General features: G+C 38.1%; 1 protein-coding gene across 1 annotated transcript in view; it reads right to left on the bottom strand.

The window, feature by feature from the left end:
• Positions 1–1746: 1746 nt before the first annotated feature.
• LOC114645279 (uncharacterized) overlaps positions 1747–15480 on the bottom strand; it is a 593479-nt gene continuing 579745 nt past the window's right edge. The window contains exon 11 of the mRNA XM_051922489.1: positions 1747–1800. Coding sequence (XP_051778449.1) covers positions 1747–1800 — 54 coding nt within the window. The remainder of the gene's footprint in view (positions 1801–15480) is intronic.

Genomic DNA, 15480 nt, shown 5'->3' with positions numbered 1-15480 from the left:
CACATTTCAATTCACCAGACCCATTCGTTTTATTTCTAAACTTTCTACCTTTCCAAGCAATCATTGTATTTTCCTCATGTCTGATAATTGACTAAAAAGTTGCAAAAATCTTTAATTCTTAGAATGATTCCAGTTACATAATTCTTTCCATGATTATTATGAACTTGCAATTAGTTTTACAACAAACACATTTCCCATGCTCAGCACACACTTTGTCATTACCTGGTCATAGTGGTTTTACTTTAGTTTACTTGTCTCTGGTCTCACTGAGCCTTTAACCAATCCTAGAAAGTTTCTGAAACTTTAGTTTAAAAGGGTTTCTGTTTGTGTGCAGGTTACAGGACTCTGTTTCAGTTATTCCGAAATAAAACAGCACTCCTGACAAATGTTAGGTGCAAAGCAGTCCAAAGGTATGTCTGTCAGTGAAGTATTTCATCCATCCATCCATCCATCCATTTTCCAACCCGCTGAATCCGAACACAAGGTCACGGGGGTCTGCTGGAGCCAATCCCAGCCAACACAGGGCACAAGGCAGGAACCAATCCCAGTTATTCTAAAAGCACTGCCTTAAAGAACATCACAAATACAGTCTAAATACATATTCTCTTGTAAATATTTGTGAGTGTGTACGTCCTTATCTTACTGGGTTAATTACGAAATGTCTAATGATATTTAGTAATTCTTATTTTTAACGGATCATTGTATTTGTTTAATGATATCACACTTTCTATCTTGCAATTCAGGTTTACGGGACGCCAGTTTCTTTGTCAACTTATGAACTAGGCCTGGACACAATGCTAGACCATTGCAGGGTTCTTTCATACACTGTCACACTCCCAATAACCCAGGGCTCATTTGAAGTTGCCAAACTGCACACATTTTTAGATGTGCGAGAAAAACTAGAGGACCCAGAGGAAAACACACACAGACACGGGAAGAACATGGAAATATCTATTGATACGACACAACCAGGGAGGCGGATGGTTGAAAAGAGTAATAGCAACCTTGAAATAGACATTCATACAAAGCCTGGTTTGTTGCAAGAAAATCAGCCTTCTTTCGTCTAATGATAAATCAAAGTCAAGAAAACAAGCCAGAGATTGAAAATTGAAAGTCATTTTACAAAGATAAAGACTGCTTTGTTTGAATGTCCGCAGACTCAGGTACTAGGGTGTCAAAGACACTGATGTTTAAACCTAATCACCTAATACAACTTCCGGTACTCAATCCCAGCAATGCTGGAACAGCAACAGCAACATGGCAATGACAAAAAAATATATATGCATCTCACAAGTCATGAATGACATTCATTTATAATTTTATTTGATATATAAAAAAATCACTTTGTGCAAATATAACCATAAAACCATAAATGGACCAGAAACAGCCAAAAAGTAATGCTGCAAGGATGTACTTTAAATAAATAAAATGAAAAATTGAATTATAACATCTATAACTCTGAATCCATTAAACACCAGTGCTATGTGTTGCACTACTATGAAATTGCTTATTTATCATTAAGAAAATTAATGCAAAACTGTCAATTTATTCCCCATGATTCTCACCAAAATGAGTGGGTTTGAAAACAGATGGATGAGTGGAATATCAATATTTCTTTAAATATGTTATATGCTACGAAAAGCATGGCACACAATCTCAAATAAAACAAGTGACAACATTTGGACAGCATGTATTACGAATGTTACAGAAAAATGCTATCTCAAGACAAATTGTAAAATATCCACATTACCTATTAAGTCCATTGTAGGCAGGTACTGGCATGTTGAGGAGAGACCCAAGCTGCAAAAAAAAAAGAAGAGATCACTATGACGAAAGCAATCCCTAAGACAAATATTTCAATAAAATTACTCGTTTTTGCAGCTCTTTTACATTACAGATAATGACTGCCAAGAAGCAGCAGATTGTTCATATTTTTTTCTTTAATATCTGTGAAATTACTGAACTGTACAGTAAGAAATTAAAGTAAAAATTAGGACAATCCATCATTGTTTATGAGCCATGAAAAACATTATGTAGAAAATAAATCTTTTCTGTGTTAGACAAATTATTCTAGAATTGTGTCACACTTCACGTGCATTAAGTTTTGAAAACGAATGACCTGTTCTGTAGTCCACCAAACCTTTATAGATGAAAACAAATAAGCCGTGCCTGCCCTCTGTAACTTGACTTGGATATGCTACAGATGACACATAGAAAGCTTTCCTTATTTAAATATCTCAATTTTGATGAAAGCCCATTAGATGACAGAGGAATAAACTGATGATGCAAAAAAAAGGCAAAGCCTGCTATGAATAAGCAACCATGTCATGTTCCTTTGGTGAAAACAGAGGAAAAATAGAATAAATGATTTAATGTCCCAGACATTCTGCCTTAAAAGCAGAAATCAAAAAGACAGGATAAAATGTGATTCTTGCAAAGCTGTTAGATCATTTAATAAGCAACATGGAGTTGTAGGTCTCTGTAGTTGCTTACCCTACTAATTGAAGTTGGATTTTCCAGAGATATCCATAAAGGCTAAACTGGACTTAGTGTGTTAACTCTTGCTTTGCTCTGTGAAACTCCATTCAGCAAAAATACCATTTTGTATAGATAAGTAGAAACCTTCATTTTCAAGGCACTACAAAGGTCTATAAAGTAGGAGAAACCATTCACTTTTGACTAAGCTTTCCTTTATCTTGTATTTATTTCTTAAATTGTAAAGCATGTTTGCTACAACACCATGCTTGGGAAGTTTACTTTAGACCCTCACTACCCTTTGTGTAAAGTGTGTACTTATTTTCATCTATTAAGCCATCTCTTACTCAACCTTTTTTTCCACTATAGAGTCATGTGAATTTGAAGCCTAAACCAGCACACTAACTTTTACCAAGCAAGTTTAGGGTTACCATATAACTTAGCACCACATCTTTGGCATATGAGAGAAGTTCCTACTCAAATCGCACCCAAATTCTGAATGAAGAGTAACAGGGTTCTGGGTCCGAAACCAGGTGCCTAAAGCTGTGAAGCTGGTAGCTATTAGTCCATAAAGGCTCCTGCTAACGGTTTCCGTATCTTCAAAACAAAAAGATTATAAATGAAAGAGTATAATTCTTTATATTGACCCACTGAGATTATAATTTGGTCATTAGTTTAGAACATCATGCTACAAGTATTAATGAAAATTATAACTGTAAAGATGCACCTCGCAGTAATGATATCATGGGTTCACAACCTGGGTTCTCCCTGCGTGGAGTGCTTTAATTAGTAAGACAAAGCGCTATATAAATGTAAAGAATTATTATTATTATTATTATTTATATAGCACCTTTCCAATAGAGACAGTACTCTACCACTATTTTTCATGCTTTAAACCTAAGGTTCCCAATGGGGGCGGTACAGTTGGGCAATACTCGCAAGAACGCGCTGAGAAGTTTGATTAATACTAAAAATCATCGAATGCATGTTTCAACCAATTATTCTAAATGTTCATTAAGAAAGACCCATCCGTATTAAATAGTAGGTATTGGTACATTATATTTACAAGTTTGCACAAGTCATGCATTCTCAGATCATGCAAGTCCTTACATGATTAACGCATGTGCAGAGGACTGAATCTATGCATGTTTTAACAAATTCATTGAACATTACTATAAATACGTGAGAAGTTTTTTGTCAATACCAGATTATTTCGGAATTCCTTCAGAGCAAGTGTAAACATAAAATTACAGTGCGGTACCTACAGATCACATTCAAAGGAAAACTTACGTGAACCTACATATGAAAAACTAGGGGGCTTTGCACCCTGCTCGCTTCACTCGTCAACCACCTGCCCAGCGCTACGCGCCAGCCACTTCGCATCTCTGCCGCTCACGTATGTGGATTTCACTTTCACCAAACAACAAATCTCACGGATACGCCTCTTTATTGGGAAGAAACACTACTTTTCCCTGGTGGCAACACAAATTAGACAATCTACAAGTCTCCCATCATCATATTTAGCCGAAAGAGGATTTAGCATTGTCAACAATCTATTAATAAAGAAAACAAACAGATTGTCAATAGTGGAATGAGGCAATTTATGATTGCTGATGACAGAAATGGCACCAAACATCGAAAAATGAGTGTCTTCACACCAAGCTCAGCCTCTCACTAATAATATTATATTCATTTTTTTAGTAAAATATATTTTTTACTTATACTTTGAGCAGTACACCAATATTGTTAATATCTTCTAATAAAAAAAATTTAAAATCTGTCCTTGTTTTTCAATATATAGTATAGTATAGTCCACCCAAGGGCGGTGCTATCAAATCACTTTGAAAACGTGGGCCCTGACCCAAAAAAGTTTGGGAACCTATGCTTTAAATGGACTGATCAAGGAAATGAAGAGTTACCAGATACCAAAATATTGTTGAAGCAACATAAATATGCAGATACCATATTGATGTTGCCAAACCTAGCTGGGGAGGTAATTTGGAATGTTATCGTCATAGCTGGCCTATTTTCAAGCTACAGTTCATATTAGGCTAATCTGACTAAATCTCATAGTTCTGGGTAAACTATTTATTGAGCTTTTAATTGTTAAGTGTTTTTATGATGGTATCAATCTGGATTGAAGAGAACAAGACTGCGGATCATGAGAATGTTCAGTTGCTTCATATTGCCCATAGCTAAAAACAAACGAGGCAATGAGGACTCATAGAAAAAAAATCAAATTAGATCTAACGCCACAAATTGTGCCACTTGTCATGTTTCAGCCAGGGTTCCTCCTCTGGCTGCAGTTTTAAATATTTATGTCCTTTTTTTGTTCATTTTATATTATTTTGTTTACATTTAAATTGCTTGCATTTTTTTGTATTCTTTGTTTTTCGTTTTGTCTATGAACCAATGCCTTGGTTATGTACCATGTGTTTTGTGGGTGGTCCCCCAAGAGGCGGTGCCACCTACCAATCACCACCAGAAACTGCCCTATAAATCCAGAGGGTCTTCCATAAATCCTGATGATTAATTTTGAATGTGTTTACAGTACAATGCACAGGTGTATCCACAAAGGGAGTGGAGTGTTTACATGTGTTTCTATTGTGCTTACTGTGATTTCCTGGATTTATGAACCTTTGCTCTGACTTTTGACCTTTCTTTGGTATTTGTATAGGGTCTGTGTTTGCTATGGATTGCCTTACTAAACATTAGGCAAATTCCTTTTTGTGTTCCACATAGCTTCTTGTGCTACAGAGCATTTTTGTTAAAAATAAATCTTTTACTTTGTCAAGAATTTTCAAAGCTCTTTTTGTATTTAGTCAGGGTTTTTCACAGTAATCCCCCCAGTGGGCAATTTTGGAAGTATTTATGGGACTTATGTGCTTTAAGGACTTCCAATTCATGACACCTCTGACTTGAATAGTAGTTGTGCTGATAGGAGGATGTAAAAAAAAGAAACACTTTTTTTGCTTTTTTAAATATTTAGTAAATATTGCTGTTAATTTTGTTTTTGTTTTCTTGTTACTCAATGAATACTTTATTTAAAGTATTTTTCTTTGTCACTGTTTTTTTTTTTTTGTTATGTGCTTTGTGCACATAATATAGGGTGGTCCAGATCTAATTGTGCAACTTTTAATGCAATGCAGGAAAACAATGCAAGACAAAAGAATTGTTTGAAATATCTTGTAATAAACGAATGCAGGGCAGGTGCTGCCATCTATCGGCAAAAAAATTATTTTTTGTGAATTCTCTACGTAATAAACTTAATAAGTGATAGCAAAATGAAAATTGCATAATTAGATCTGGACCACCCTGTAGATAAAACCTAAGGGGTTGGGGCCACATGCTGCCGCCCTTAGCACTATTTAAGGTCGGGTACTCCATTGATGGGCTGCTTCAGCATTGTTGTTGTTATTTTATGGATTTTTGGATTAGTTTATATTTTTTGGTTAGTAGACCCCACTCTAATTTACAAGTACTGTTTTTAGGATTCTAGATTTGGACTTGTTTGCTTTTAGGTTTACTTTTTTTTTTTTTAAATCCCACGTTTGCTTCCTGGTAATAATTCCATAAATAAATGTTTTTTTTTCCTGTTACCAGGGCTAGAGCTTTTACGGTTTTTCTCTTTCCAATTTCTATTTTTATTTTATTTTAAAGTCTTCACCTCTTATTGTTGGGCAAGTGCAGGTCATTAAGTCTTTCTGCAGTTTAGGATGAAGCTCATATTATTGATAGGCCTTTTTTGGAGGTCTAAGACCAGTATCTGAAGGTAAAGCCTCAACTGGTGAGTTTTTTACAACCGTGGAAATCATAACTTTCTAATGTAGAGCCATTTGATCTGATGTGGTCAGTTTGAGTACCTACCTACTTAACTAGCTCCAAGTGGGGGGGGGGGGGGGGGGGGGGGGGGTCAGATAGCATATTGGCTGTGATGGCAGTGTGGAGCAGTTGCTCCCACCTTCATATGTTTTTCAACCCTTAAATCGCCTTACCCCTCCTGGCTATTGGCTGTAAGTGTTTGTTCCACTACTTTGGCACAGTCATTGTTAGGGAAGCCAAATAGTGTGATCTCTCAGTAACTTACGTACTTTCTCATTCCACCCTGAAAATGATTTGTGGATACGCCTGTACATTGTATACTTTATAAGTGTACTTTATTAAGTGGTTTGGGATAAACATGTATGCATGGTTTATATTTTTGGAAGGAAAAAAAGTACCGGTACTTGTGAGACTGTATTCATATTTTGTTATCCCTACCATGTAATAATAATAATCCCTATTACCATGTAATAGATTTTGTCAGTTTTTGCACTATAATTTAGTTAGCACTAAATCTGATGAAAAATCACTTGCCTGTGCTGGGCAATAATATTAAAAATACAGCAAACTGGCAAACAAAAAAAAAACTTATCTTCAACATCTAACACAGTTGTGCTCACTTATTAAGTCTCTCTTTCTTAAGAATCACATATTATGGAAATATAAAATATAAATGTCATTAAGCAAAACTATCTTAAAAAACAATTTCTGCAAGATGAAGTATCCTGCCCACCTGTGAATAAATCTGACCCATTCTCCTGCCTCCGCATTCACACCACCCACCATCTGATCAAGTAATCATCAAAGCATCACAAACCACTTGCCTTAGAATGATTCATATGATTAATTCAAACTGTTTCCATATTTCTGAATTCTCTTCTATATTTTTTAATCATGTTGGCATTAGAAAACACATCCTTATCATTTATTCGCATCAGTACTGCTAACACACATACTGTAGGAGGTCCCACTCAGAGCATGAAGGCTACGTTATTAGTGCATTTTAAAGAACATTTTATTACTTGCACCACATCAACAATGATAACAAGAAATTGAACCAGACTACCACATTAAAGGTAAAACCCTAAACAGAAACTCTGAAATAACATTTCAAATGTAGTCAGCAATATTACGAAACCTTTACAAAACCTGCAGAATTTAAACATGTTTATTTTTTCTTAACTGGAGATGGTGGGCTGATCATTTTCTGTCTGGGAACTGTTGTTGATACTTAAAGAAATATTTTCTATTTGAATGCAAGGTTAAAAAAGAGCTACCTGACTGGCAAAAATAATGACACCGAACTAATGCTGTTTGCAGCCCATGAGCTTTGCAGGAATAGAGCACCTGATTACTCAGCTCTTTTAATTTTTTTAATTTGGTGTAATTAGTGATTGAAACTAGTGTACTTGGCAAGGTGTTGTTTTCATGTGCAATATCTCCATAAGTTACTATTGTGAGAAATTAGTCACAACTAAAATACGGAATGATTAGCATTTTCTAAGACTAAATAGAGAAACCTAATTGGGGGCTTATACAGAAGGCTGTCATGGGAAAAAGGGTTACTCCAGACATGCCCTTTACTACAGGGGTGCATTAGTTGCTCTTTTCTCCACAATGTTCACTACTTATAGTAGTAAGTTTTTGCATAAGATGCTAAACAAAACTAAACAAACTGCTGTCAACATAATCCCAGAAGTGTTTTTTTTTTTTTTTAAATGAACAAAAAAAAAATTAACTTACCAAGGAGGACGTTCAAAGCCACCCAATGGCCAACAACATATTGAGTTTTCAGACAAAAAAGAGTGTATGTAGAAAAAGCAGACAGGATGAAAGAAAGAGAGAGAGAGAGTGCGAGAGTCAAAAGAAAGATGTTTTGGTGAGCAAGTGGATAAGCTGCACCACCCACCATACAACTGTTGCTTGACTTATAATTTGGGTTCCTCCTCTGTTCCCCCTGCCATGTGTGTTTTAGCTTAATAAAAGCGTTACATTTTTGTATCCATGGTATGATTCTATGTATAGAGTAGTGATGGGTAATCTGTGAATGATTCATTGCTTTTGAACGACTCTCTTCAGTGAGACGTACAAACCAGTTTGTGAGCACGAACACTGACAAAAGTCAATATCATGATATTTACACAATATATCACGATATTACAATATTTATAATTATATTTATTAATATTTAAACATATGTTATTATTTAATATAGTAATGCTTTTCTACCAAAGCACTGGTACTCTATATCAAAAAGGTGCATTGCAAACTTTACATAGTATCATAAAATTTACCCAGACAAAAAAACTATATCCAGAAAGAGAATTAGATTTTATATACTTCATGTATTATAAACTATTATTTTTAAATAATTGTAATATTTGCAGACGTAATAAAAGCATTCACCAAATGACATTATAATTAACTTTTACTGGACACTATTTAAAATATTTTAAATGTGCAAAACTACACACAAAAAACATTAACCACCAAAAAATTGCTCACTCAAATAAGCAGATACAGTGGAACCTCGGTTCACGAACGTCTCGGAACACGTACAAATCGGTTTACGACCAAAAAGTTCGCCAAACTTTTGCATCTGCTCACGACCACACACTCGGTATATGAACAAACCAGTTTCCCTTTCGGTTTGTGCGCACCGATGATTTCCGCACGTGTTCAGTCTCTCCCTGTACTGTACATTGTTCTCGGTGCATCATGCAGAGGGACTCTCCCTCACAACTGTAACCTCCTCTCAACCCAGCTTCCTCCTGTGGTATAGCGGGTCCACAGCTCCCGTCAAAAAGGCAAGTTTTAATAAATAACTAAATAAATAAAGTAGGTGCAGGCTCGTGTGCAGCTGAGAGAGAGAGAAAGAGAAAGAGAGAGCACAGGCTCACGTGCTGCTGAGAGAGAAAGAGAAAGAAAGAGAGAGCGAGAGCGAGCGCAGGCTCGCGTGCTGCTTAGAAAGAGAGAGAGAGAGAGAAAGTAGGCTCGCGTGCTGCTGAGAGAGAAAGAGAAAGAAAGAGAGAGTGAGAGCGAGCGCAGGCTCGCGTGCTGCTTAGAGAGAGAGAGAGAGAGAGAAAGCAGGCTCGCATGCTGCTGAGAGAGAGAGAGAGAGTGCGTGTAGCTGACAGCGAGCAAGCGAGCCTGCGGGTGCAGCTGAGCAGGGAGCCTGGGTGTTTATCTCAGTGTTATTCAATGTTGTTACATTAGTTTACTATTACACTATGCATTCTATGGTATAATTAACTATTTTTGTGCTTAAAAATCTTTAAAGAAAATATATTTACATACAGGTCGTACGGTCTGGAACAGATTAATTGTGTTTACATACAATCCTATGGGGGAAATTACTTTGGGTCAGTACCAAATCAGGTTACGACCAGAGTTTTGGAATGAATTATGGTCGTGAACCGAGGTTCCACTGTACTTTAGTTCTACTTGTGGTGCAGACATAGAGATAGTGTTCTTTAATTAAGCTTATCTACATTCTCACGTTTGAGTAATGCTCTATGCCAAGTAACAAAGTTTCCACCTATGCTAAATGCCCTTTCAGATGGGGCACTAGTTGTAGGAATATACAGTACATGTATTTCCTTGTAAGGTGAAACTCAAGGTAAATTGGTTTAATTGTTTTTTTCCATTCTACAAGATCACACTCACTGTTTTGCAGCTCTTTCTCAGTTGCATGTCTGTTGGCAAGACCAATTTCTGAGAATTTTGCAGCTGTCTTAACCCTGCTGCAGAACGTATAAATCAAACCACAAATAACTATAGCTGGGTAAATGTTTTAAATGCCTCTTCCCTGACCAGTCTTCTTATATAATACGCTACCATGGCTGTCCATTTGTCTGTCCAGGATTTTAAATCACCTGTAGCTCGCAAACCGTTTGAACCATTGACCTAAAATTTGGTACACATATACTACTTGACATCTACTATCCACTTTTGGGGTGATGATTGACCTTCAAGGTTATTCCTATTTTTATTTTATTTTATTGTAGAATCAACTCTCGGCAGTGGCCAGCACGGCAGAAGTGCGGCATATGTGTACGGGGGCTGTTCTCATTCCCCTACCTCTTCATATCTTAAATCATTCTTGAGACAGATTGAAGACTTGAGTGCCAGCTTAAATGAAAAATTAAGGAAAATGTACTAAGTAATTGCAACACAAACACTGACTTAATCAGTTTTAATGCAAAAAGATGCCAATGAAAGAAGAGAAGAAGCAGGCTGCTAGGGTGGAGAAAAGAAGAGCTGCTCAGGAAGCAGCAAGCACATCAACCTCTGAGCAAACAAATGCTAAACGTAGAGAGAAAGAGTCTGAAAACTATGAATGATCAAGTCAAGTGTGTTCACTGCACGTTATCGTGCAGTGTGCCATTAACTGATATTTATATATTTAAACAATTTTTTTAGTAATTCCTACAAAGTATAGAATAATAACACTTCACACAGTCATATTGTGCTATTTGGCACAATAATCATAGACCACAGTTACACTTTTGTGATCACTGCAACAACTTGGCTCCTGGCATATAGAGCAGTAGTCAATTTTTCTGCAGTCCTGTAATACTAAACATGTGTGGTACCTTCTGTATTTTTTTTTGTCCACTGTTGCTTCTATAAGATGCTGTTTCACTCTGAGCAGCTCCTGTTCTGCGCTCTGCCCCTCTACAATTTCCTGCCCCTAACATTCCTGATCTGATGTAGAAGTAGTGCCCTGTGTTGTTTGTTTGTCTCCTCACACTGCCTGCTTGAGGGTCTCTGACTTGTCATCTGCTATCAACTACACAGGCTCTTTAAAGGGCTTGCAGTCCTGTTAAGTGTTGTGCTATTTCTTTTTTTATCTCTTACCTATATCTAAACTCGTTAACACTGTACTTATATAATAAGCATCAACATACAAATGCAAATGTAAAAAAAACATAAATAGATACAAAGAAATCATGAAAAGGCATGTTTTTTTTACATGTTTATTTAACAGATTTATTTCAAATGCAGCACTCAAAATGTGTATGTAAGAATACAGACACGTACAACACAGACAATTAAAGTGATATTGTGCAGAGGCCATGTGTTTTCAGGAAGAAATATCTAATTGTTTTCTCCTTACAAAGCATTTACTCTCTGAGGCAATACATTTGTAAGTACTTGTTTTTTTAATTTACAGTTCTTATTAAGGGCGGCACGGTGGCGCAGTGGGTAGCGCTGCTGCCTCGCAGTTGGGAGACCTGGGGACCTGGGTTCGCTTCCCGGGTCCTCCCTGCGTGGAGTTTGCATGTTCTCCCCGTGTCTGCGTGGGTTTCCTCCGGGCGCTCCGGTTTCCTCCCACAGTCCAAAGACATGCAGGTTAGGTGGATTGGCGATTCTAAATTGCCCCTAGTGTGTGCTTGGTGTGTGGGTGTGTTTGTGTGTGTCCTGCGGTGGGTTGGCACCCTGCCCGGGATTGGTTCCTGCCTTGTGCCCTGTGTTGGCTGGGATTGGCTCCAGCAGACCCCCGTGACCCTGTGTTCGGATTCAGCGGGTTGGAAAATGGATGGATGGATGGAGTTCTTATTAATATGGTGCTTATACAGTAAATGGTTTATATGTGTGGATAGACCACAGATTTGTTCTGCATGCAAAATAAACAATTGATTTAATATTTGAGTGGAACTTTGTCTTCATTCCTCCTACTTTTGTGGGAGCTCTGCATTGGTGAAGTAAATGTGACTTAATGATTTCTCTTTTTACACCATATAAAAGGGACATATTTCTTTAGCAATGTGCTTTGTTATAGCATTCATAATTTCATTGATGGATTTGCTTTTTTTGTCTTACAGGTATTTGCTGGTGAATGATTAAGTGGTTGTAAACTGACTTTAAGTTCGTTTCACTTTTTTGTCATGCTGTATGTCAAAAGAAGCTTCAGCTCGTCTTTTCAGACACTCGCTATATATGGAGGCTGCTCTTGACGTGTGCAAAAAGGTTGGTTGTGTTGTCACCCTTTTCATCAATGTGCCTCTTGCAAAGTTTACATATTACATTAAATTGGCCAGTGTTGGTAATTTACAAATTCTCTTAACCTGGTCCAGATAAAATCTCACTATCCATACTAAAGCATTGTTCAGATCAATTAGCGTCTGTGTTTACAAACATTTTCAATGAGTCCTTGGTTAAATGCAAAGTCCCTGCCTTTTTCAAATCCCTCTGCCTAAGAAGCAAGTACTTACAATCTAAATGATTATAGACCTGTAGCACTGTTGTGCATGTTAATGATGTCATTTGAACATCTGATTCATCAGCATCTAAAATATGTCACAAATTATTTCCTTGACCCTCTTCAGTTTACTTAACATGCCAACAGATAAGCTGAGGATGTAATGAACATGGCCTTCCAATACATGTTGCAGCAGTTAGATTCTCCACACAGGGTTCTCTCAGGGCGGTACTCTGTCTCCTCTCCTTTTTAACTTTGTGCACCAATAAGTGCATCTCAAGTGACCCATCTGTCAAACTGCTGAAATTTTCTGATGACACCACTCTTATTGGTCTGATAACAGATGGGGATGAGGTGTCGTATTAGAAGGAAGTGGATCAGGTGGCCATTTGGTGGAACCTTTACAATCTTAACTTGAATTGCCTGAAATCAGTAGAAATGATTAGGGATTCTAGGTGACGCTTCTCACTTCTTTAGTTACTAGGGGGCTCTGCCCCCTGCTCGCTTCGCTCGCCAACCCCTGGTCTTGGGTAACCCGAAATAGATTTGAAAGAGATTATTTATCTCCGTCAGTTGTGGTCTTTCATTTTGAACCCATGCCTGCTTTGCTTCCGCAGTTTCAGACGCGCGTTGTAGGTGCCTGTGTTCATTGATCTTATCCAGGTGGGCTCGTGTTTGTATCGTTGAGCTGTATTGTCGTTGAATTTCGTGTAAAGCGTTCAGCGGTTTGTACAATCCAAGCAGCACATTATTCCTAACTTCACTCCGCAGTAGTGCCACTCACAATATTCCCAACTTCACTCCGCAGTAGTGCCACTCACAATATGGCGGTGACGACTGCGCCTTCACTCCGCAGTAGTGCCACTCACAATATGGCGGTGACGCCTGCGCCTTTCGTACTATCTTTGTGGACCTGTGGGGCCTCCGTAGCCTCTCACGTTTGACTCTGGGGTGCAGCGCAGAATCCTCTCTTTTGTGTGGTTGTGTCGTTAGTGGTAGCTATGGGCGCGTTGTTGCTTCATTTCTCATTCACGTTAGTTGAGATCTTTCGTTCTTGGGCTGTGACTCCTTCGTTTGCGGTGGAAACGACTTCGCTTGCGGTTTATGAGACGTGCGCCTGCGCAGTACGTCTCATGGTCCCATCGCCGTGTCCCTGCATCCATATCCGGTTTATTCTCGGTTAGTAATATGGATTAATGATGTCCCTATGAACAGGGTAAAATAATTTACATTTCTTGGCACAACTATCACTCACAATGTGAACTGGGATAAAAACATAAAAATTATCAAAAACCTTAGCAATGGATATATTTTCTCCATCAGCTTAAAAAGTTGAACTTGCCTCAGTCAGTGAGGGTATAGTTTCATAGAGCTGTTATTGAAATAAATCCTCACTTTCTCCATAGCAGTCTGGTATGGCAATGTATCTGTTTACTCAAAACAAACTGTAGCATGTTATTCAGACAACAGGAAAGACTTTAGGCCTGAAACTGGACTCCACTGGGGGTCCTTTATATATCACAAGTCAGGAAATGTGCTGGAAATATCATCAAAGACTACACCTATCTTGGAAACCATCTCTTTCAGTTATTACCATGAAGGAATTGTTACCAGTCACTAAAGGCAAGAAGTACTAGACACCTAAACAGTTTCTTTCCCACTGTAGTTACTATGGTTAAACGCAGTCTATGATTCTTCCCTGTCATTTCTTGATTTCTAAACTCCTACGATATAAATTATGTTTATGTTATGTAGGACTTAATATATTACTGGGTGGGAATGCTATTCTACTTTACTGTATTGTCTATATATGTTGTGAGCGCTAGCCCGAACACCATCAGACAGACACTGGCTCTACTAGAAAACACATGCTTTTATTAACAATAAAGTCCCCAAACACAGTCCCGCACAGCACACAGTGCTCCTGCACCAATCACCCCAAATCATGGGCCTTTCAATGTCTGTGGGCCACCTTTCTTCCATTATTTGGAGCTTCGTCCTCCTCCAGCACCCAACTCTCGCTCCCCAACTGTAGAAAGGTGGCCCCTTTTATAATCACCCGGATGTGTTCCAGGTCCATGCTGATGTTTTTCCGGCGGCACATCCTGGTGTGGCGGAAGTGCCACATGAGCACCTGGAAGCACTCTGGGTGTCCCTGGAAGGTCCTTCCTCCACCTTCCCAGGTGTGCTGGAAGTGCAGATCTCCAAGGCTGTATGAGGCTTGGGGCACCCCCTGGCGGTAACCACGGGCCCCAATGGGTTTGAGCCTCCACGCTCTGTCCCCGTGTTCCCCTCACTATCCAGGGTGTTTGCCCCCTCGTGACCCGGGAGACATATAGATTGCCTCCCGGTCCTTCCAAGCTTACTGGCTGGGTCTGACCCCCAGCCTCCTGCCACAATGTATATATTCTGTGTTTACTGTATATAATGTTGTGAAGGTGTCATGTATGGTATATGGTGTTGTTTAATTCTGTGTATCGTGTTGTGTGTATGGATGTAACACCAAGAAAAATTCCTAGCAGATATGTTACCTGGCAATGAAGTTGAACTTCAAAGTTAAAACTCTTTGAGAGGTATTAAAATATTATCTGTGTATAGTAGACTCTCATTTAAAACATACATTTGTGCAGATCTTATTAAGGATCTGTTTAAAGCCTTCTTAAATTTCAGCAAAATGTGGAATTGTGTCCCTTATTTTTTCAGCTTCCATTAAATGACCAATTTATTTGGCATAAATTGGATTATTGTATGTAGCGTGAATAGAAGCTTAAAAAGCCCTAAGGTTGATGCTGCAGAATTACAATAATGTGAAATAACTGCGATGTAAGAAAGAAAGAAAATGCATTGTTTGGAAAAAAGCCAACTACTTGAAAAAGGAAAAAAAAGAAGACTCAAATTAGTTATAGGCTCTGTGCTATCTGTAATCATTTTTTTTTTATTTTAACCATTTATCTATGCACTTAGAAACTAATTTGAAG

The sequence above is a fragment of the Erpetoichthys calabaricus genome, chromosome 2 (assembly GCF_900747795.2).
Source record: "Erpetoichthys calabaricus chromosome 2, fErpCal1.3, whole genome shotgun sequence".
Taxonomy (NCBI): Eukaryota; Metazoa; Chordata; class Cladistia; order Polypteriformes; family Polypteridae; genus Erpetoichthys; species Erpetoichthys calabaricus.
Note: the sequence above shows the minus strand (reverse complement) of the source record. Positions and strands in the feature narration are given on the sequence as shown.